The sequence below is a fragment of the Neoarius graeffei genome, chromosome 19 (genome assembly GCF_027579695.1).
Source record: "Neoarius graeffei isolate fNeoGra1 chromosome 19, fNeoGra1.pri, whole genome shotgun sequence".
Taxonomy (NCBI): domain Eukaryota; kingdom Metazoa; phylum Chordata; class Actinopteri; order Siluriformes; family Ariidae; genus Neoarius; species Neoarius graeffei.
The window spans coordinates 49,449,402-49,472,821 of NC_083587.1; the positions used below are offsets into that span (position 1 = coordinate 49,449,402).

General features: G+C 41.0%; 1 protein-coding gene across 1 annotated transcript; it reads right to left on the minus strand.

The window, feature by feature from the left end:
• Positions 1–4,015: 4,015 nt before the first annotated feature.
• Positions 4,016–23,420, minus strand: upk1a (uroplakin 1a). Its single transcript, XM_060900218.1, has 7 exons — positions 23,236–23,420; positions 21,000–21,200; positions 20,265–20,339; positions 19,322–19,429; positions 10,664–10,843; positions 10,374–10,457; positions 4,016–4,518 (listed from the first exon to the last, which is right to left on the minus strand). Exons 1-7 carry the CDS (start codon positions 23,296–23,298, stop codon positions 4,471–4,473), a joined length of 759 nt encoding a protein of 252 aa, XP_060756201.1. The 5' UTR covers positions 23,299–23,420; the 3' UTR covers positions 4,016–4,470.

Genomic DNA, 23,420 nt, shown 5'->3' on the forward strand with positions numbered 1-23,420 from the left:
ATTCTTTGCAATTTTACATTGAGGAACGTTAATCTTAAATTGTTGCACTGTTTGCCCACATGGCCTTTCACAGAGTGGTGAACCTCTCCCCATCTTTACTTCTGAGAGACTCCGCCTCTCTGGGATGCTCTTTTTATGCCTAATCATGTTACTGACCTGTTGCCAATTAACCAAATTAGGTTTTGTTTTTTTTCTGTTTTTTGCATTACACAACTTGTTGCCCTGTCCCAACTTTTCTGAAACGTGTTGCTAACATCAAATTCAAAATGAGCATTTTTTTTTAAATTTTTTTTAAACAATAAAATTTGTTTCAATATTTGATATGTTGTCTCTGTACTATTTTCAATTAAATATAGGGTTTCTATGCTTTTGTAAATCTTCCCATTCTGCTTTTATTTATGTTTTACACGGTGTCCCAACTTTTTTTGGAACTGGGGTTGTACAATCATTCTGCCACAGAAAAAGACCAGCTCAAAGAAATTATCGAAAGCCCGATATTGCTTCAATGACTACCGCCCTGTCGCACTCACTCCCATCCTCATGAAGTGCTTCGAGCGGCTAGTCATGTGGCATATCAAGTCTGCCCTCCCCCCCGCCCTGGACCCTTTCCAGTTTGCATATCGGTCCAACTGTTCGACCGATGACTCCATCTCCACTGCCCTCCACTCAGCCCTCACCCACCTGGAGACAAAAGACTCATATGTCAGAATGCTGTTCATAGACTTTAGCTCAGCATTCAACACAATCATTCCTCAGCAGCTCATTCATAAACTGGACCAGCTGGGACTCAACACCTCCCTGTGCAACTGGCTGCTGGACTTCCTGGCGGGGAGACCAGAGGCTGTACGGGTCGGCAGCAACTCCTCCAGCACCATCACATTGAACACGGGGGCCGCCCAAGGACGTGTGCTGAGCCCCCTCCTCTTCACTCTGCTGACCCACGACTGCACACCAACATTCAGCTCTAATCTCTTCATTAAGTTTGTGGATGACACGACTGTGGTGGGTCTTATCAACAATGGCGATGAGGCAATCTACAGGAGTGAGGTGAGCCGCTTAGCCATGTGGTGCAAGGACAACAATCTCCGCCTGAACGTGGAGAAGACGAAGGATATTGTTGTAGACTTCAGGAGAGCGCACACCCAGCATGCTCCACTATCTATCGACGGTGCTGCATTGGAGAGGGTGAGCAGCACCAAGTTTCTGGGTGTGCACATCTCTGAAGACCTGTCCTGGAGCAACACCACCACATCACTGGCCAAAAAAGCCCAACAGCGTCTGTACTTCCTCCGCAAACTGAGGAGAGCAAGAGTCCCGGCCATACCTGTCAACCCTCCCGTTTTTCCCGGGAAATCCCTTATTTTGACTTATTTCCCGCTGTCTTCCAGTTTTTTTATTTTCCCGAAAATATCCCGTATTTTCACATTATATAAAAGTCGGTAGGTCCAGAATTCATGACGCGCCTCTGACAGGAGTTTACAGCAGGAAGTCAGGCCATGAATTCACGTCCCCGCCCTCTCAGGCATCAGTAATTACATAACTACATCCGGAGGCGAGGCTGAACAAGTGATTAGGTCCAGTGTTGCCAGATTGGGAGGTTTCCCGCCCAAGTTGGGCGGTTTCAAGTGCATTTTGGCGGGTTTTGAACATATTTTGGGCTGGAAAACGTCAGCAGTATCTGGCAACACTGATTAGGTCTGAGGTGAAGATGGCGATGCTAATAGCTAAGAAAAACATTAGCCTCTCTTTCTTTGATGATTTCAACAAGTGCGTGGCTGGAATGTTCCCAGACTCTTCCATCGCAAAGAAATTTTCCATGGGGAAAACGAAAGCCTCCCAAATAATCAAAGGTAAGCTACACATGTTTACATTAAGTATGTCCTGGCTAAGACCTCATAAATAGCCTAGTGTAAACTAATTGGTGTATTAACTGTTTTATCCACTCATTGTCTTTTATTTTCTATCTGAAACTTACCCATTTTAAATCACTCTTGGTTTAATATCTTATCACTCTCTATCTATCTATCTATCTATCTATCTATCTATCTATCTATCTATCTATCTATCTATTGTTCTGAGGCCATGACTATGGTAAAACCATAATAAATTGCAATGGAATTGAATTTATTGACTGGTTATATAATGACCTCTCTTATTTTAACATAAGATACGTATTTTAGCCCTTAATTTGGGAAATAACTGGTACCACTGAAAGCAAATAAAAATAAATGTATAGTTTATTCACAAATGCACTCTATAAACCATAAGCATATTGAGTTTGGGTCTTGGCTATCACCAACATGCAGCAGAGTACAGGAAATCACAAATACTAGATAGAAAATTGCCCCCCATTCAACTACACACCCACTTTTGGTGAAGGGTATGACTTTCTGAAATTTTCCCTTATTTTGAGTTAAAAATCTGGGAAATATCCCTTTTTTTCCAAACCTCAAAGTTGACAGGTGTGGTCCCGGCCCCCATCATGCACACATTCTACAGAGGCACCATCGAGAACATCCTGACCAGCTGCATCACCGTGTGGTACGGCGCCTGCACCGTGTCCTGCTGCAAGACTCTGCAGCGCATTGTGAGAGCAGCTGAGAGGATCATTGGTGTCTCTCCTCCTTCTCTATCGGATATCTATAACTCCCGCCTCACCCGCAAAGCCATCAGGATTGCAGGTGACCACACCCAGCCATCTCACAGCCTCTTCAGTCTGCTGCCGTCGGGGAGGAGACTGCGGAGTCTCCGGGCCAAAACCAGCAGGCTCAAGGACAGTTTCTTTCACCAGGCAGTCAGGAGGCTCAACTCCCTCCCTGTTCTGCCCCTCCTCCCCCCTCTGCCCCCTGCCACAGATTCTGCCCGCACACCCCCCTGCCCCCCCTTCAGCATCTGATATGTCACCCTCACAGTCCCCCCCCCCCCCCCCCCCCCAACACACACATGCTCAACGTTCATTAACACACTGAACTCAGGGACTGCACATTTCACTTTACCTCGCTCATTTGCACTATTCCGCACTACCTCACCTTAACAGCTATTAGTTTATTGTTTATACTGCTTATTTCATGTTTACCTGCTATACCTCAAGTGCCCTTGACTTTTTTGGGGGTTTTTTTTTTTTTTTGCTCCAATTTTTGTGTGTGAGAGATTTTATATATATATATATATATATATATATATATATATATATATATATATATATATAATCACACACACAAATTGGAGCAAAAAAAACCCAAAAAAAAAGTCAAGGGCACTTGAGGTATAGCAGGTAAACATGAAATAAGCAGTATAAACAATAAACTAATAGCTGTTAAGGTGAGGCAGTGCGGAATAGTGCAAACGAGCGAGGTAAAGTGAAATGTGCAGTCCCTGAGTTCAGTGTGTTAATGAACGTTGTGTGTGTGTGTGTGTGTGTGTGTGTTTAGTCTATGTCTAGTTCTTATCTAGTGTTTATACTGTTTATTTCAATTATTCTTATTTCAATTATTCTATTTTTTTTATTTATTGCATTGCCTGTTTTCACTGTGGGTCAGAGATGACTGAAATTTCATCTGTGCTGTACGTCGAGCATGTATAGCATATTTGACAATAAAGTTGACTTGATAATCATGTCCAGGATAAGTATATGTAAACTTCTGACCATAATATACCATACTGTTCTCTGTGATTTTATTCGTGAGTCATTATTAAACTCTTTTTGCTATTCCTTTTGGTTCGATAATAATAACCAGCTATAGCCTGCTATAATAGGCTTTTTGTTTTCAGCTATAATATGAGCGAGTAGAATTTCTTTTTGTCTGTCTAGAAGAATATCCTGTAAAACAAGTCAGCCTCTCTGTCACATGATCCACTCCCAGATATGACGACAATTATACACCTTTTTGTTTTCAATTCCTGTGGGAATCAGGTATCTGGTTTGTGCTATAATTTTCTGGGTGTAACTGTCAGCGTTGTAAAAGTTCTGTTACATTGGGCTTGGAAACAAAAATGGAATAAATAAAAGCAAACCGGTACTTCAGTGTTTATTATTAACATCATTACAACAGTACACATATTCACACATGTAACTGATTTATCATGTATCATAATTATATGTATATATTACTGTAAATGTACAGCTGCTATAAGAGAAAACCCCTGAACTGGACTGTTCTTTTAAAGAATGTAATGAAATCTAGAATGAAAACCCATGACCGTTCAAAAGGAACAAAGCCACAATCATGCCAGTCCAACACAAAACATGTTACAAGCACTTAAACTGTAAACTATAAATATTGTGCAATCAGAGTTCATCATCAATGTTTTCCTTGAAGGAAGATCTAGGCAGCAGGAGGCAGAAACAGCAAGTCATGTGTGACATTGTTCCAATGCCAGGAATGTTATAAATGAACAAAATCTTGCAGGAAATTATTACACTCTTAGATTTGATAAGATATTGTAAGCCAGACTAGGTGTTTGATGACGTTATTCCAGGAATATGGTGTACACCGTGGCTAACAGCATGAGGAAAAACTGAATGAAGAGAAAAAAAAAGGCATTAGCAAAAATCTTGTTGCAATTTTTTAAAATGTGTGACTATCTAAGCCCTAAGGAAAAAATCTTGCCGATCATTAAAGCTCCAGTCAGTCCTGAGAAAAGGCCTGAAACAATGAGTCCTTTCAAATTTCCGAGTAAAGAGCATGAGAAGGGTGTGCATGGTGGCCTGGGAAAACATTCCACATGGAGAAATTTTGGCATACTGGTATGTTAGTGAGGAATTTTGTGTGGTCCTGTGTAGTCATTTTTATAGTAATTTTTTTTCCAAAAAGTAAGCCAACATTCAGAAATCAGGTGGAGAAAAAATAAGTTATCTATCTTACACTACACTACTAAAGGAAGGCTGTCTGTCTGTTCACCTATGCAAATCGACATGGCTAGATGCACATACTCCATGTTTTTGCACATGGATTGGCGTCACCCCAGAGAGACCTAAAGACAACATTTTTGATTTTCCAAAACATAGGATTAGTGCTAATCCAACACACTATTCATTTCCCATAGGCTACATTGCATGCAGTCTCAGCGGGGAATCCCCTCCCCCACTCGCCTGGGAGTTTCGATTGTACAGGACCTCGCAATCCGCATTCCTCGCCGGAGACTTCCACTAGGGCCGAGTCTATGTCTCCTCTTTCCCACGGGCAATAACTACTACATCTCTCTCCCACGGGCAATAACTGCTTGTGATTTCAGTAATGTACAACCACAGGTTATTTAGCAACAATAACTTATAAAGTAAACATTTTCTATAGGAGATAATCAGTCTCGCATCATTTGAGAAGTTTTGGCTCACTGTTTTTGCCAACATTGCTTCAGTTTATTGATGTTTAGAGCATTCATGTACGCACAGCTCTCTTAAGATCCCACCACAGCATCTCAATAGGGTTGAAGTCTGGATTTTGGCTTGGCCATTCCAACAACTTTTGGATTTTTTTCTTCTTTAACCTTTCAGATGTCAATCTGTTGGTCGATCACTGTTCTGTTGCCTGACTCAGTTTAAAGGAACAGTCCACCGTACTTCCATAATGAAATATGCTCTTATCTGAATTGAGACGAGCTGCTCCGTACCTATCCGAGCTTTGCGCGACCTCCCAATCAGTCAGACGCAGTCAGATGCGCTGTCACTCCTGTTAGCAATGTAGCTAGGCTCAGTATGGCCAATGGTATTTTTTGGGGCTGTAGTTAGATGCGACCAAACTCTTCCGCGTTTTTCCTGTTTACATAGGTTTATATGACCAGTGATATGAAACAAGTTCAGTTACACAAATTGAAACGTAGCGATTTTCTATGCTATGGAAAGTCCGCACTATAATGACAGGCGTACTAACACCTTTTGCGCGCTTCGGCAGTGCATTGATATCTGAGCTCCGTATCAATGCGCTGCCGAAGCGCGCAGAAGGTGTTAGTACGCCTGTCATTATAGTGCGGACTTTCCATAGCATAGAAAATCGCTACGTTTCAATTTGTGTAACTGAACTTGTTTCATATCACTGGTCATATAAACCTATGTAAACAGGAAAAACGCGGAAGAGTTTGGTCGCATCTAACTACAGCCCCAAAAAATACCATTGGGCATACTGAGCCTAGCTACATTGCTAACAGGAGTGACAGCGCGTCTGACTGTCTGACTGAGTGGGAGGTCGCGCAAAGCTCGGATAGGTACGGAGCAGCTCGTCTCAATTCAGATAAGAGCATATTTCATTATGGAAGTACGGTGGAATGTTCCTTTAAGCCTTGGGTGGCCAACCCGCGGCTCGCGAGCCGCATGCGGCTCTTTGCCCGGTGTCATGCGGCTCTTACGTTCATATCGAAGTTTGTGTTTGTGTTTTTTTTTTTTTATGTGCGTGTGCGCTTTGCTTGAGTTCAGTATGGTATTTTTGTCAAATGCATCTTCGCTTTCCTTGGGTATATTACGGTATTTTCAGGTCATGTCAAATGCGCATGTGCGTGAGATAATCGCTAAGTTTTTGGGCAAGGTGTATCTTGTGTCAAGTAGCCTCTCAAAATAGCAATGAAAAAATGCACAGCAAAACGAAAATATGAAGACGAACATAGGACGTTTTTAACAGGGTGGGAGAGTTTATACTTTTTTGTTGAACGTAATGGCAAGCCATTCTGCCTTATATGTCAGTCGTCATTAGCTCATTTCAAAGCTTCCCGCCTCCCTGAATAAGCAAGGAGCCAGATATGCAACACTAATTGAAAACCTGCACGAAAGCTTTGTAACCCGGTTCCGTGATATACAACTGAAAAGGCCACAGGTTACGGTCCTCGTCGACCCATTCAATGCGGAGATGGACTGTTTGAAAGCCCCGCTTGTCACAGATGAGGCTGCGGCTGATTTGGAGATGATCGATCTTCGTGAGGAAGACCAACTGAAACCTGTTTTGAGGGAAGGCACCATTGAGTTTTGGAAAAAAGTGTGCCATTGGAAAAATACCCGAATGTGAAACGGGCTGTGCTTAAGATACTGTCAATGTTTGGGTCAACATACGTCTGCGAGTCTGTGTTCTCTACCATGAAACACGTGAAGTCAAAGCATCGTTCTGTTCTGACTGAAACCCATGTGAAAGAACTGCTTCGAGTGGCAACGACGGAATACAAGCCAGATTTGAAGAGGATTGTTCAAGGCAAGGAATGTCAGAAGTCCCACTAAGCAACATGCATAGTAAGTGCACACAATATTGATTGCTGTAAATGACTGGCCTGTGGTATTAGTACTGACTGAAGGAGTAAATTTCTCTCATGTTGGTGTGTGACATTTACTATTAATCTGGCTGAGCAGAGGTGCGTGCGCGTGTGTGTCTGTGAGAGAGAGAGAGAGAGAGAGCGGGGGGGCGATGTTCATGTGTGGTCATGTGTATGGTGTGGCTTTTTTTTGGTAATGCCATGAGTCCCACTAAGCAGCATGCATAGTAAGTGCACACAATGTTCATTGTTAAAAATGACTGGCCTCAGCCTGTGGTCTTAGTACTGTAGGAGTAAATATGTTGGTGTGTGACATTTACTATTAATCTGGCTGAGCAGAGGTGTGTGTGTGTGTGTGTATGTGTGTGAGAGAGAGAGAGAGAGAGAGAGAGGAAGGGATGGGTGATGTTCGTGTGCCCATGTGTATGATGTGGCTCTTTGCGGTAATACAGTAAAAAAAAATGTGGCTCTTGGTCTCCAACTGGTTGGCCACCCCTGCTTTAAGCTGTTGAATAGATGGCCTCATATTTGTTTTAAAGTGGAGATCATTGTTGTCTCAGTGACTACAAATTTCCCAGGTCCTGTGGCTGCAAAACAAGCCCAATCCATCATCACCCCTCCACCACCCTGCTTGCCAGATGGTATTAGGTGTTTGTGGTGATGCACTATTTGGTTTTCACCAAACCTCTCCACCTTGGTCTCATCAGTCCAAAGGATATTGTTCCAGAACTTTTGTGCTTTTGTTCAGATGCAGTTTTGTAAACCTAAGTCATGCTGCTATACTCTTTTTTTTGAGAGAAGGGACTTTTTCTTCGCCACCCTTCCCTGAAAGCAATACTTGTTCAGTCTTTTTCTGATTGTGCCATCTCATTCTCATCATCTCTAGCCGCTTTATCCTGTCCTACAGGGTCGCAGGCAAGCTGGAGCCTATCCCAGCTGACTACGGGCGAAAGGTGGGGTACACCCTGGACAAGTCGCCAGGTCATCACAGGGCTGACACATAGACACAGACAACCATTCACACTCACATTCACACCTACGCTCAATTTAGAGTCACCAGTTAACCTAACCTGCATGTCTTTGGACTGTGGGGGAAACCAGAGCACCCGGAGGAAACCCACGTGGACACGGGGAGAACATGCAAACTCCGCACAGAAAGGCCCTCGCCGGCCATGGGACTCAAACCCAGGACCTTCTTGCTGTGAGGCGACAGCGCTAACCACTACACCACCGTGCCGCCCTGATTGTGCCGTCATCATGATAAACATTTAATGTGCTTCCAGAGGTCTGTAGTTCACATGATGTAGCTCTGGGGTTTTTCTTTACATCTCTGAGCATTAAATGGTCTGATGGACTGAAAATTCTACATTGTTTTGATGAAATATATTTATGCTTTCTTGAAGTAGGAGTGAAAGTATTTTATAGGCAGTGTATTTTGTCAAAATTCCACCACAGAAACATCTGACTGGTTTTCCCAGGCCACTACAGATATATGCTTTAGTATCTTGGAGCTAGTCAGCAAAAATAATGTGACCATTACTTAGTCATGTGGGAAAAAAAAGTATATCCCATGGACATTGTAGACTTTTCTCAAAAAGCAAACATTTTACTCTTTGATATAATGCCTACAGATAAAGGTGATATACTCAAGCAAATGACACGTCAACATTTTGTAGTTATTTTCATAATTTAAATGTTTTAAAAATCAGTCAAAAAAGTAACTACACCCTTAATTTTATGACATTTTCAAGTCCATAAAATTAGAATCAGGTCTTCCAGATTAGCTGCGATTGATTAGAACCTCCTGCAGGTGGAGATGCGAGTGGAACCCGTCTTATTTAAACCTGACTCCTCGGGTCTGGTGTCCTCTTTGCTCGTGAAGTACAGTATGTGGTGTCATCATGCCAAGATCTAAAGAGCTCCCCAAGGACCTCAGAAAAAAGTTTATGGATGCCTATGAATCTGGCAAGGGATTTAAAAAGATCTCAATTATTAGAAATAAATAATTCCACTGTAAGGAAAATCAAGTGACGTTGATTTAAAAAAAACTGCCAGTTTGTCCAGGACTGACCGCCCCAGCAAAATCAGCCCAAGAGCTGACCATTTGATGCTAAAAGAAGTCTCCAAAAACCCCAAAATTTCATCACTGGTCTGCAGGTAACTCCTTGCAGCTGTTGGCGTGAAAGTGCATACATCTACAATCAGAAAGAGACTGGACAAATTTGGCCTGCATGGGAGGCTTACCAGGGAAAAGCCTTTGCTGTCCAAAAGGAATGTTAAAACAAGACTACAGTTTGCCCATGAACATACAGGCAAAGACCAGGCCTTTTGGAATAACGCACTCTGGACAGACGAATCAAATGTGTGGCGCAGATCAAAGACGGCTTTTCAGGAGAAGAACCTCATACCAACTGTGGAGCACGGTGGTGGAAATGTTCTGGTTTGGGGTTGCTTCGCTGCCTCAGGGACTGGGAAGCTTGCATTCAACTATGAATTGTGAATCATATCAAAGAGCGCTTGAGGCCATCCGTTCCAAAGTTGAAGTTGAACCAGAGGTGGATCTTCCAACAAGCTAATGATCCTAAGCACACTCGCAAATCCACCAAGGAATGGCTCAAAAGCAAGAAATGGATGGTTATGGATTGGCCTAGTCAAAGCCCAGATTTGAACCCCAATGAAATGTTTGGGGGGGGATTTGAAAAGGGCACTACATGCAAGAAAACCCCCAAACATCTTGCAACTGAAGGAATTTTTGCATGGAAGAGTGGTTAAAAATTTCAGCAAGCCGATGTCTGGGACTGCTGGACAATTATGCAAAATGCCTACATGTTAAAGGAAGCAATACTAGCTTCTGAAGCCAAGGGTGTACTTCCTTTCTCTACAGAAAAATATTACATTTTTTGATATTTTTGGTGAATAAATGATGGAATGAGCTAATTTTGTTTTGTTCATCACCTTTTATCTGTAGGTGCTTTATCAAAAGGGTGAAATATTTGCTTGTTCATATATATATGTATACTATTTATGAGCTTCAACACTGACAGGTAGTGCTACTACTTGTTAAACAAGCGTTTCCTCAGAATATTAACATGTAATATTATACATTGGAAGTTATTTATTTGTTTGTTTATTTCATCACTCACCACCAACATTTGCACGGCAAAGCCGTACCAGCTCACAGACCAGGTATAACGGCTTAACACAGACTCGATGTAGTTGAAACAACCCTGCAGGAATAGGAGCAAATAAACTCGCTTCAAATACAGTGTAAAGCAGGAAATGACTTTCATTTAGCTACTACTAACGTCTCATTGATAGAGGATAGATTCAGCATATAATGAAACTCATGACGATAGACAAGCTTTGCTTGCTGTAAACAAGGACACTAGTTTTGTGGGCCTGAGATGGTCTGTAATATTTTGGTTCTGCCCACCTTGACGAATACTGCACTGGTTTGGCCAAGCATACAGCCAGTTTGATCAGCCACATCCAAGCTGCTCTGACGTTGGCAGCAGCTAAGGGGCCAGGGGTTTGTGCTCATGTTGTACATCTCCCTGAAGGTGGAACTGTACTCCATCCAGTCCAGTGGGCCATCAGTCCCACAGCATTGACCCTAGACAGAGGTATGAGAATTAAACATTGAAATAACTCCTTCAGCAAAACCAACTTGCTTAATTAATACCAGATACAGTTAGGTCCATAAATATTTGGACAGAGACAACATTTTTCTCATTTTGGTTCTGTACATTACCACAATGAATTTTGAACAAAACAATTCAGATGCAGTTGTAGTTCAGACTTTCAGCTTTAATTCAGTGGGTTGAACAAAATGATTGCATAAAAATGTGAGGAACTAAAGCATTTTTTTAAACACAATCCTTTCATTTCAGGGGCTCAAAAGTAATTGGACAAATTAAATAATTGTAAATAAAATGTTCATTTCTAATACTTGGTTGAAAACCCTTTGTTGGCAATGACTGCCTGAAGTCTTGAACTCATGGACATCACCAGACGCTGTGTTTCCTCCTTTTTAATGCTCTGCCAGGCCTTTACTGCAGCGGTTTTCAGTTGCTGTTTGTTTTGGGCCTTTCTGTCTGAAGTTTAGTCTTTAACAAGTGAAATGCATGCTCAACTGGGTTGAGATCAGGTGACTGACTTGGCCATTCAAGAATATTCCACTTCTTTGCTTTAATAAACTCCTGGGTTGCTTTGGCTTTATGTTTTGGGTCATTGTCCATCTGTATTATGAAACGCCGACCAATCAGTTTGGCTGGATTTGAGCACACAGTATGTCTCTGAATACCTCAGAATTCATCCGGCTGCTTCTGTCCTGTGTCACATCATCAATAAACACTAGTGACCCAGTGCCACTGGCAGCCATGCATGCCCAAGCCATCACACTGCCTCCGCCATGTTTTACAGATGATGTGGTATGCTTTGGATCATGAGCTGTACCACGCCTTCTCCATACTTTTTTCTTTCCATCATTCTGGTAGAAGTTGATTTTGGTTTCATCTGTCCAAAGAATGTTTTTCCAGAACTGTGCTGGCTTTTTTAGATGTTTTTTTTTTTTAGCAAAGTCCAATCTAGCCTTTTTATTCTTGAGGCTTATGAGTGGCTTGCACCGTGCAGTGAACCCTCTGTATTTACTTTCATGCAGTCTTCTCTTTATGGTAGATTTGGATATTGATAGGCCTACCTCCTGGAGAGTGTTGTTCACTTGGTTGGCTGTTGTGAAGGGGTTTCTCTTTACCATGGAAATTATTCTGCGATCATCCACTACTGTTGTCTTCTGTGAGTGTCCAGGTCTTTTTGCATTGATGAGTTCACCAGTGCTTTCTTTCTTTCTCAGGATGTACCAAACTGTAGATTTTGCCACTCCTAATATTGTAGCAATTTCTCGGACGGGTTTTTTCTGTTTTCGCAGCTTAAGGATGGCTTGTTTCACCTGCATGGAGAGCTCCTTTGACCGCATGTTTTCTTCACAGCAAAATCTTCCAAATGCAAGCACCACACCTCAAATCAACTCCAGGCCTTTTATCTGCTTAATTGAGAATGACATAATGAAGGAATTGCCCACACCTGCCCATGAAATAGCCTTTGAGTCAATTGTCCAATTACTTTTGGTCCCTTTAAAAACAGGGTGGCACATGTTAAGGAGCTGAAACTCCTAAACCCTTCATCCAGTTTTAATGTGGATACCCTCAAATGAAAGCTGAAAGTCTGGACTTTATGTCCATGTCCATTATATAACTATAACTTGAATATGTTTCAGTAAACAGGTAAAAAAACAAAATTTGCGTAGGTGTCCAAATATATATGGACCTAACATATATGGGAATTACAATGCAAAATGCTCCATTCTTTCAACCATCTTCAGTAACTGTTTTATCCCTACCAGGGTCACAGTGGATCCAGAGCCTATCCTGGGAATGCCATGCATGAGGTGGGATACACCCTGAATGGGATGCAAGTCATACATTCACACTAAGGCATCTTACTATTGCCAATTCAGCTTCAAGTATGTTTTGGGAGATGGGAGAAATAATGTTGAGCAGAAAGAGGCAGGGTTTGATCCAAAACATTTGTTGATCCATTGCTCTGGAGTCCAAAACCTTGCTGTCTAAAATGTTACAATACATTTTATTTTATTTTTATCCAACCTGTCCATTCAGAGTACAGACACATATGGGTCATACTAATTTTACTGACTCTGATGTGAAAAAAATGTGAATTTTTGATCCTTGAAGTAAAGATATGCCATTCCACCACTGGTGTTTAGAACAAACACCATTTCTTGTGGATGAACAATTGAGCCTGGTTCTTTCACAACCAAAAGTAGGAGTTACAGTGACTTGTTTTGGGTATGGATTGTAAGGGCTTCGTCGAGATCTTACACCGGTACATCATTAATTCTGTTCCATCCATTATCCATACCCGCTTATCCTGTGCAGGGTTGCAGGCAAGCTGGAGCCTATCCCAGCTGACTATGGGTGAGAGGCGGGGTACACCCTGGACAAGTCGCCAGATCATCGCAGGGCTGACACATAGAGATAAACAATTCACATTCACGGTCCATTTAGAGCCACCAATTAAACTAACCTGCATGTCTTTGGACTGTGGGGAAACCGGAGCACCCGGAGGAAACCCACGCAGACACGGGGAGAACATGCAAACTCCACACAGAAAGGTCCCCATCAGCCACTGGGCTCAAACCCAGAACCTTCTTGCTGTGAGGCCACAGTGCTAACCGCTACACCAGCGTGCCACCCTTACGTTATTAAAATACAACCAATAAATCACAAACTCTGCAGGATTTTTGTATTTGAAATACTGTATATCCTGATGTTATTCACTGTAAAATCTAACTAGTTGTTTCAACTTAAAAATACGAGTGAAAGGGCTGCCTTAAAATTTTGAGTTCACTGAAATTAATATAGTAAGTTCACAACAATTTAACTTACTATGTGAATTTCAATGAACTCAAAACTTTAAGGCAGCCTGGGCACTAACTTTAAGTTAAAACAACAATTTTTTTTTTTTTTACAGTGTTTGTATGACCAGCAGAGTAAGCTTTCTTCATGACACCTATTTTTAAAAGCCAAAGCTTATTCACCACAACACAGGTTTTTATAAGCACAGTATTTGCGATAACAATCATCTAAAAATGGCTTCAGTTTATACCTGACTGATTCAGTGTGGGTCAGAATTCTCATCTCATCTCATCATCTCTAGCCGCTTTATCCTGTTCTACAGGGTCGCAGGCAAGCTGGAGCCTATCCCAGCTGACTACGGGCGAAAGGCGGGGTGCACCCTGGACAAGTCGCCAGGTCATCACAGGGCTGACACATAGACACAGACAACCATTCACACTCACATTCACACCTACGGTCAATTTAGAGTCACCAGTTAACCTAACCTGCATGTCTTTGGACTGTGGGGGAAACCGGAGCACCCGGAGGAAACCCACGCGGACACGGGGAGAACATGCAAACTCCGCACAGAAAGGCCCTCGCCGGCCACGGGGCTCGAACCCGGACCTTCTTGCTGTGAGGCGACAGCGCTAACCACTACACCACCGTGCCACCCGGTCAGAATTCTGTCAGGAATAAAACACTTTGGGATGCTGGTTTAAGAAAATAATCAATTTCATAGTGATAACATCACACCACCATGATAGGAAAAGGACATCCTATCAGGTTTGATTCATCTTATAGTATCTCAGTTAACCAATTTTAGCCAAGTTTTCTTTAACATGCACTTTTTAATCCACTTTAATTACATTTTAATGTGGTGGAATGTCTGCAAAACAAGTTATCGCTTACATTATGAAAGCAAGAAATAGCTGTTCCCTCACTAGCCTCTCTTGATGTTAATAAGACTTAAAAATGCAGCTTGTCTTGTTACGGAGAATCAGCAAGAACCCTCTGACCTGAAGACCTTTCCATGGTGGAAAAAAAAAAATCTTACAGCTTTATCTCTGGCTGTCACAAAGCACTGAAACTGCCCACACCTTCCAACATGCTAAATAAACATCATCTCATAGAAATAAATCATTACACCCTTAAAGAAAAAAAAATCTCTGGAGCAGCTTTGTAATGTGAAGCATCCACTAAATAAATCCCTGTGTAAGCACAAAAACAAAAAGGTGTTCGAATGATCACATTAATATACACCCGTGATTTGCTTTGTCGCTGGAACTACTATCATAACTGCTGCTAAAATTAATCAACACCTTTTGACGAATCAGATTCGAGCAATAGTATAACTTAAATTATTGTATCCATATTCACAGATATGAGCAATCGCACGCTCCGATTGGCTACTCTACTACTAGGATATCAGCTCATATACCATGAGTAGAGAGAAACAAAATGGCAGAGCGTGTTGCTGAACCAACCCAGATGAAATAAAAACTCAACTCGAAAACAAAACCCCCCAAAATACAAAAAAGCAACAAAATATGGAATGAAAGTATTTGATGGTAAGAATATACCTTTTTTATTTTTCAATAATTATTATAGCGGCATTTTTCACAAATTTCTACTGTCATTTCGCCAGTTTGTTTCCATTCCAAGCTGAAACGATTTTGTCGGACGTTTGGTATAAAGATCTATTTATTTATCAAATTTGCAAAAAATAAAAATGCTCTGTTTCTCAAAATATAGTGACTGTGGATAGAATAAAGCAATTATTCCACTCAATCTTGTCATATATGGCTTATCGCCAACCAGGCGCTACGTGCCTCATCGGCTATCAGCTCATGTATGATTCGATTTCGTGGAATAACTTAATTATTCATGCATGATTATCTTCATAAAGTTGAGGCAAATATAATTTGGTTGAATGAGCATGAAACCTGAATTATCAAACAGTGGAAGAAAGTATAGCTGGTTTTTGTGCACTGGAGAGAGCAGAGAGAGACTATAAATTGTATTACCGAACAAGATCCTGGACCAGCATCTGTTTTTATTTCATTGATTTTCTTGCTAATTTAGTTTAGTGAATTCCAACCGACCAGGTAGGTCTCTATCATTCGACAGATACCGACCATCTTCCTCCAAGAGGCACCTGAAGCTACCTATCTGCCTCTTTTCAAACTGCCGTACATGCTGCATAACAGGACTGCTTATACATGAGCGTATGCATCCTGCTTGCATGAGCTCATCGACACACATTATTGGCTACTCTCCCCACATTTCCAGTTTACACTTCGTAAAATGGTACTTGGACAGTTAAGAGATCTTTGCTTCCTATGGTGGTCCTATTTGGAGCTCTCTGTGAGGGAAAATCCTCTGAGGTAGGGTTAAATATAGACCCTTTCAGGGTTTCCTCAAAATGACAACCCTCCAAAAAAATTAGCTTAAGGTTTCTTCTCTAATATATACACTCTAAAAAAAGGCTATATCTACCCTGCTAAAAAAAAAAAATCCAGCTTTCCAAAACACAGGCCAAGCTGGTTGAACAGAGACCGTTCTTCCAGCTGTTCTGATTGTAGTCCTGGTTGAAGAGAAACAGCTTCTGAATTACCACTACTAATTCTCACATCAGAGACCAAGTTTATTTTAAAATTTTAAATTTACAGACATGTATTGGTCAGTGGGCGGCACGGTGGTGTAGTGGTTAGCGCTGTTGTCTCACAGCAAGAGGGTCCGGGTTTGAGCCCCGTGGCCGGCGAGGGCCTTTCTGTGCGGAGTTTGCATGTTCTCCCCATGTCCGCATGGGTTTCCTCCGGGTGCTCCGGTTTCCCCCACAGTCCAAAGACATGCAGGTTAGGTTAACTGGTGACTCTAAATTGACCGTAGGTGTGAATGTGAGTGTGAATGGTTGTCTGTGTCTATGTGTCAGCCCTGTGATGACCTGGCGACTTGTCCAGGGTGTACCCCGCCTCTCGCCCGTAGTCAGCTGGGATAGGCTCCAGCTTGCCTGCGACCCTGTAGAACAGGATAAAGCAGCTACAGATAATGAGATGAGATGTATTGGTCAATTTAGCCACTTAATTTAATCATTAAGTAATAAGGAAACTGGGAATTACAACCCTGTTTCCAAAAAAGTTGGGACGCAGTCTCAAAGTCAAAGTCCTTCCTGCACCATACATGGTATGTTTGGCGGCACCGATCTCCCTTTCGTAGCCCTCGGCCTCTTGCCTATATTACATAGCTAGGGTTACAGTGGGGGGCTAGTCCTCTGGTAACCGCGAGAGTTTGACTCCCCACTCGCATCCGTATTGCAGCATGCCTTGCCAGATGGCAGTAGGCACCATTTTTATGATGGTCTTTGGTATGACCCGACCGTGAGTAGAACTCGCGATTTCCCGATCAAGAAAGAAGAAAGAAAGCACAACTTTATTCATCACACACTTGTGAAATTTCCTCTCTGCATTTAATCCATCTGAAGCAGTGAACACGCACATGCACACACACGTGAGCAATGAGCACACACACACATACCCAGAGCAGTGGGCAGCCATGCTAACAGCGCCCAATCAAGAGGCGGACACGCTAACCGCTCGCCAGTGTTTAGCCGGTGGGACGCAGTGTAGTACGTAAAAACAGAATGTGGTGATTTGCAAATCATGGGAACCCTAAATTTAATTTATAATAGTACAAAAACAACATATGTTGAAACTGAGAAATTGTATTGTTTTTGAAAAATATATGTTCATTTTGAATTTGCTGCCAGCAACACTTTCCAAAAAAGGTGGGACAGGGGCATGTTTACCACTGTGTCACATCACCTCTACTTCTATCAATATTTGAGAACTGAGGAGACCAACTGGTGTAGTTTTGAAAATTAAATGTTGTCCCATTCTTGCCCGATATAAGATTTCAGCCGCTCAACAGTTCAGGGTCTCCTTTACTGTATTTTGCATTTCATAATGTGCCAAATGTTTTAAATGGGAGACTGGTCTGGACTGCAGGCAGGCCAGTTTAGCACCCAGACTCTTACTACGGAGCTATGCAGTTTTAATCCGTGCAGAATGTGGTTTGGTATTGTTTTTCTGAAATAAGCAAGGCCTTCCCTGAAAAAGATGTTGTCTGGATGGCAGCATGTTGCTCCAAAACCTATATATTTCATTCAGCATTAATGATGCCTTCCCAGATGTGCAAGCTGCCCATGCCATGCGCACTAATGCACCCTCATACGATCACAGATGTTGGCTTTTGAACTGTGTGATGATAAGCCGGATGGTCCCTCTCCTCTTTAGCCCAAAGGACACAGTATCCATGATTTCCAAAAAGAATTTCAAATCATTGAACTGTGCAATGAACACTGTTCACAGATGTTGGTCTTCGGAAGTGTTCCTGAGACCATGCAACAGTTTCCTCGACAGAATTGTGTCTATTTTTAATACAGTGTCACCCAGGAGCCCTTGAACAGTGAACCCCTCCCCATCTTTACTTCTGAGAGACTCCACCTCACTGGGAGGCTTTTTTTATACCCAATCATGTTACTGACCTGTTGCAAATGAACCCAGTTAGGTTTTTAAAGAAAAAAAAAAATTTTTAAAGTCTTTTCCAGTCTTTTGTTGCCCCTGTCCCAACTTTTTTTGAAACATGTTGCTGGAATTAAATTCACCTCATCTCATCTCATTATCTCTAGCCGCTTTATCCTGTCCTACAGGGTCGCAGGCAAGCTGGAGCCTATCCCAGCTGACTACGGGCGAAAGGCGGGGTACACCCTGGACAAGTCGCCAGGTCATCACAGGGCTGACACATAGACACAGACAACCATTCACACTCACATTCACACCTACGGTCAATTTAGAGTCACCAGTTAACCTAACCTGCATGTCTTTGGACTGTGGGGGAAACCGGAGCACCCGGAGGAAACCCACGCGGACACGGGGAGAACATGCAAACTCCGCACAGAAAGGCCCTCGCCGGCCACGGGGCTCGAACCCGGACCTTCTTGCTGTGAGGCGACAGCGCTAACCACTACACCACTGTGCCGCCGGAATTAAATTCAAAATGAGATTTTTTTTAAAATATATTAAGTTTCAACATTTGATATGTTGTCTTTGTACTATTTTCAATGACATATAGGGTTTCCATGATTTGCAAATCATGACATTCTGTTTTTATGTACAATTTACACAGCGTCTTTTTTTTTTTTTAATGGGATTGTAGCTTAACAGCTGGAAAAGGGATCTAGCTTAACCAGCTCGACCTGTGTTTTGGCAATCAAGTAAAATTTTCAGCTGGGCAGATGTACCCTTTTTCAGGAATTTTGTAGAACTTTCCCCCTATTTTGTAAAAGAGAAATATTCTGTCTCTTCCAAAAATGCTAAAATCAATTATCCTTTGTATATTTATTATAAATGTGTACAGTTTCTCATTTTAATGCTTTGTTGCCACACTGAAAGTTTCCTGAGTAGTTCACACACAACCTGAACTGTGTATAACGGAAAAAAGGAGGGGTCGAACATGCTGTGTCAAGCCTGAGTTGAAGAAAATCCAAGTTAATATGGCTCAGTTATGTGAAAAGACAATCCACAGTGAGTTTAGGGTGAAATTCACCACGGCATGATTAGGAATGTGGCTCCCAATAGAGTAAAGGTAGAGAACTTTCCAGAACAGGGTGTACTTACATCTACCATTACTTTGTTCCAAGTTCTGGTGATGTCCATTCCTTGGTTGCTGTTGTCCGCGTAGTACTTCAGCATCTGACTCTTCACCAGATTACTGTTTCCAACCAGCTACAAAGGAGAGAAAAGGACAAAAGGATAGTTCAGTTCAAAATGCTAACAATGGATGAAAAGATTAAAGCTAGCATAGGCCTTCTAAAGTTCTCGACACAAATTATTAGCATTAACCTTTTGCTCATGTTTACTTCAAAAGAAATATGAATAAAGACAAGGAATAAATGAGATTACAGTGATCCTGTGTTTAAATATTGTTTATTGTATGCTAGTTAGCTTGTCCTAGGAAATGCAAGTGTCGTGGGGCTTCTTCTTCTTTTTTTTTTTAAATCAGAAGATATTTGTAGTTGACTGAAACTACAAAACAGTTGTCCATTTGTGCGGACGTTTACTTTTTTTCAACATGCACAGCTAAAAATATTTCATAACTAGTTCCAGTGTTAACTCCTTGGCTTGCTAACTACCTTGAAGAGTAGGGCAATGAAGCTATGCTAGTTGTAAAAATGGTAGTTTTTTGAGGAAAATATGAATATGGCAAATCAAATGGGATATTTTTAAGTGTTTTAATTATTCTTTTCATTTTTGAGAATTCCATCACACTGTAATGCTATCTGGATAAGTCATGGTTGCTGTAATTTCTGACATGACTGATAATAGCATCCAATCTGTTTTTTTTCCCAGTTTCCACCCAGAGAAATTATGAATAGAAGTGAGCTTTGTATATTAAAATAGTATTAGCCTAACTGTCTGCTCTTGTGCGTTTATATATTTCTTGAAAATGTATTATTTTCTCTTTTTTATTTGTACGTCTAACCATTTTTTAAAAACAGAATTAAGACAATAAAGCATAATGACTGATGTGAACAGTGAGTGTCTGCTCCTGTACACTTACATAGTCTCTGTGGGTGACTGCTGTGATGCAGGATGCACATTCGAACAGGAAGATGATGAACATGAGGATCAGGTACTGTTGAACAATGCAAGTCAGTGGATTTTTTTGTTTGTTTGTTTGTTTGTTTATTTTTTAAAAGATATATTTATACTACCGTTCAAAAGTTTGGGGTCACCCAGACAATTTTGTGTTTTCCATGAAAAGTCACACTTTTATTTCCCACCGTAAGTTGTAAAATGAATAGAAAATATAGTCAAGACATTTTTCTGGCCATTTTGAGCATTTAATCGACCCCACAAATGTGATGCTCCAGAAACTCAATCTGCTCAAAGGAAGGTCAGTTTTATAGCTTCTCTAAAGAGCTCAACTGTTTTCAGCTGTGCTAACATGATTGTACAAGGGTTTTCTAATCATCCATTAGCCTTCTGAGGCAATGAGCAAACACATTGTACCATTAGAACACTGGAGTGAGAGTTGCTGGAAATGGGCCTCTATACACCTATGGAGATATTGCACCAAAAACCAGACATTTGCAGCTAGAATAGTCATTTACCACATTAGCAATGTATAGAGTGGATTTCTGATTAGTTTAAAGTGATCTTCATTGAAAAGAACAGTGCGTTTCTTTCAAAAATAAGGACATTTCAAAGTGACCCCAAACTTTTGAACGGTAGTGTACATTTTCATCATAAAAAAACACAATTATTTCTTTTGAGATCCATTACAGAAACATACCACCAGCATGAGTGACCGTTTCTTTTTCAGAGCGGCGTAGATACCAAAGATGGCAGTGCAAAAGTAGGCAAAGCCGGTGAAAATGGCTATCCAGGCTCCTGCGAAGATATCATCCTTCCCCGATACGGCAGCTATTGCGTACAATTTATATGGATCGACAGCCACCCAAATGGCTAATGCAAATAACGCCAGTCCTGCAGCCTAGAATGGAAATAAATATTTTCACCCAATAATACAACTGAATGATGATCACCTTGTGTTACCTTACTGATTTAATAATGCTAATATGCCCTTACACACATTCATTTGTGCACTCATGGATATACTTGGTCTCACATTTTGACATTTTTCTATTTTGTTTGTATTGAAAGTAAAATTATAGGATTTTAAAATCTGTCTACTTCCAAAATGGAGAAAATCACATTGAAAGATTTCATTCCAGTTCCACTAAAAGATGCCCAACCACCCTCGACATTTATAATCTTTTTACTTATGGAAAATCATTACTATTAAATTTGAAAGAATTATAAGTTTACAATGAGAAATGTGTTATCACTCTGATTATCAGCATCATATGCATCAACCTCTGTTTCACTGCCTGAGGTAAATGTTATTCACGGTATTTACAGTAAACACGAGCCTCACTGTCGTCTCTTCAATCGACTGATCTTGGTTTCTTTGGAAATAATCACTTAATAATTGATTCACTCATCAGTTTTGGTATTGCTGGCAAAATAATACTAACAGGAATGAAATATTTCTTTGTTGTTTTGGTGAATCGGTTCAATTTGGGTCAAAATCAGGTTGTTTTTTTGCCCAGCCATAGTAACTTCCATTGGGTATTTTCAGGCTGCCTCACATAAAATTTCAGTGTATGCTATGGTTGTTCAGCCATATAATTCAAGGAATAGAAGAGATCATAAGTGTATTTTCCATGTATTATGTCAGGAAAGAAAGTCAGCATAGCAAGACTGAAATATATGGATCATCAATAAACTTTCAAATAAAAGACCCAAGAAGAAAATTCAAAATTATAATATGACATGAATTATAAAATTACGTAAGTGTTGTATTGCATCACTGTAGAGTAGAGTGGGGTAATACGCCCCCGTGGGGTAATACGCCCCCGGCCCGTTTTCCCCAAAATAACCACCAGATGGCACAAAGTTACATTTCTATTGTTGCTATGGACTGGCTTGACAACGGGAATATACAAATATCCACTGTGGATCGCATATCAGCAACGCAGCAGAGAGAAATCAAATTTCATGGTAAGTGATATAATTTTCAGATATCGGTAAAACTGTATTTAGATAGCTGCTATTTCGTCAGATATCACAGCTGTGTATGTGGTATGAGTAGACAAGTCAGTACGTTAAAAAAAATACATTAGGTATAAAAAGTTGAATCACATTTTGAAAGTAAGACCCTTTTTTGTAAAAGTGTAGTCTGTGGGGTAAAACGCCCCCTTAATGGCGGGGTAAATGGCCCCCAGGGGGCATCGTTTCCTTTTATCATAATTAGAGTAGAGTGGGGGAAAAAGCCCCCCTTAAGAAAAATTCAGTTTTTCTCCAAGTTGAAATGAACCATTTGTTTAGTTTTAATCATAGTTTTTGACAACAGTGACATGAACAATAATGCCACCTAAAGTTTGCCTAAAGTTAATACTTAATTTTTTTTTAACAAAAACAAACATTGTGCCAAGGGGGCCTTTTACCCCCCCAGTGGGGTAAAAGGCCCCCTCACTCAAAAAAACAAGAAAATATCCCTGAATTACTGAATAGCTTGTTCTTTGTTAATTCATGTTCAATCCACACAAAATTATATTGAAATTAAAATGCGAAATATAATAAAATAATGCATCTATTCATTAATTCAGGGATATTTTCTTGTTTCTTTCACATTATAGGCTTAAGTAAACACTTTTGCTATCCAAACAGCTTTTTTGAGTGAGGGGGCCTATTGCCCCACCTCAGGGGGCCTTTACCCCACTGGGGGGGTAAAAGGCCCCTTGGCACAATGTTTGTTTTTGTTAAAAAAAAAATTAAGTATTAACTTTAGGCAAACTTTAGGTGGCATTATTGTTCATGTCACTGTTGTCAAAAACTATGATTAAAACTAAACACATGGTTCATTTCAACTTGGAGAAAAACTGAATTTTCCTTAAGGGAGGCTTTTTCCCCCACTCTACACATGAAAATGATCACTTTTTATTATTAATATTTTATAGACTTACCGCTGCAAAGATATTCAACAGAACAACAATGATCATCAGAGCAAGGACGCATCCAGACGCCATGGCTGGAGTGTCTTTTGAGGTCTTCTCACAGTGGCACAAATAAACCAAATGATGTGTGTCAGAGCTTACTGCTAAAGGAAACTTAAAGCCTGGGATCACAGGATGGGGAGAGGCTTGAACTG

Excerpts from the sequence above, each read along its gene's own strand:
- upk1a (XM_060900218.1), bottom strand. The coding sequence starts at position 23,298 with ATGGCGTCTGGATGCGTCCTTGCTCTGATGATCATTGTTGTTCTGTTG. Across the intron at positions 21,201-23,235 it reads TGTTGAATATCTTTGCAGCG|GCTGCAGGACTGGCGTTATT; the intron begins GTAAGTCTATAA and ends TTTCCATTCTAG. Across the intron at positions 4,519-10,373 it reads TTGCCGTGCAAATGTTGGTG|TTTTTCCTCATGCTGTTAGC; the intron begins GTGAGTGATGAA and ends CTCTTCATTCAG.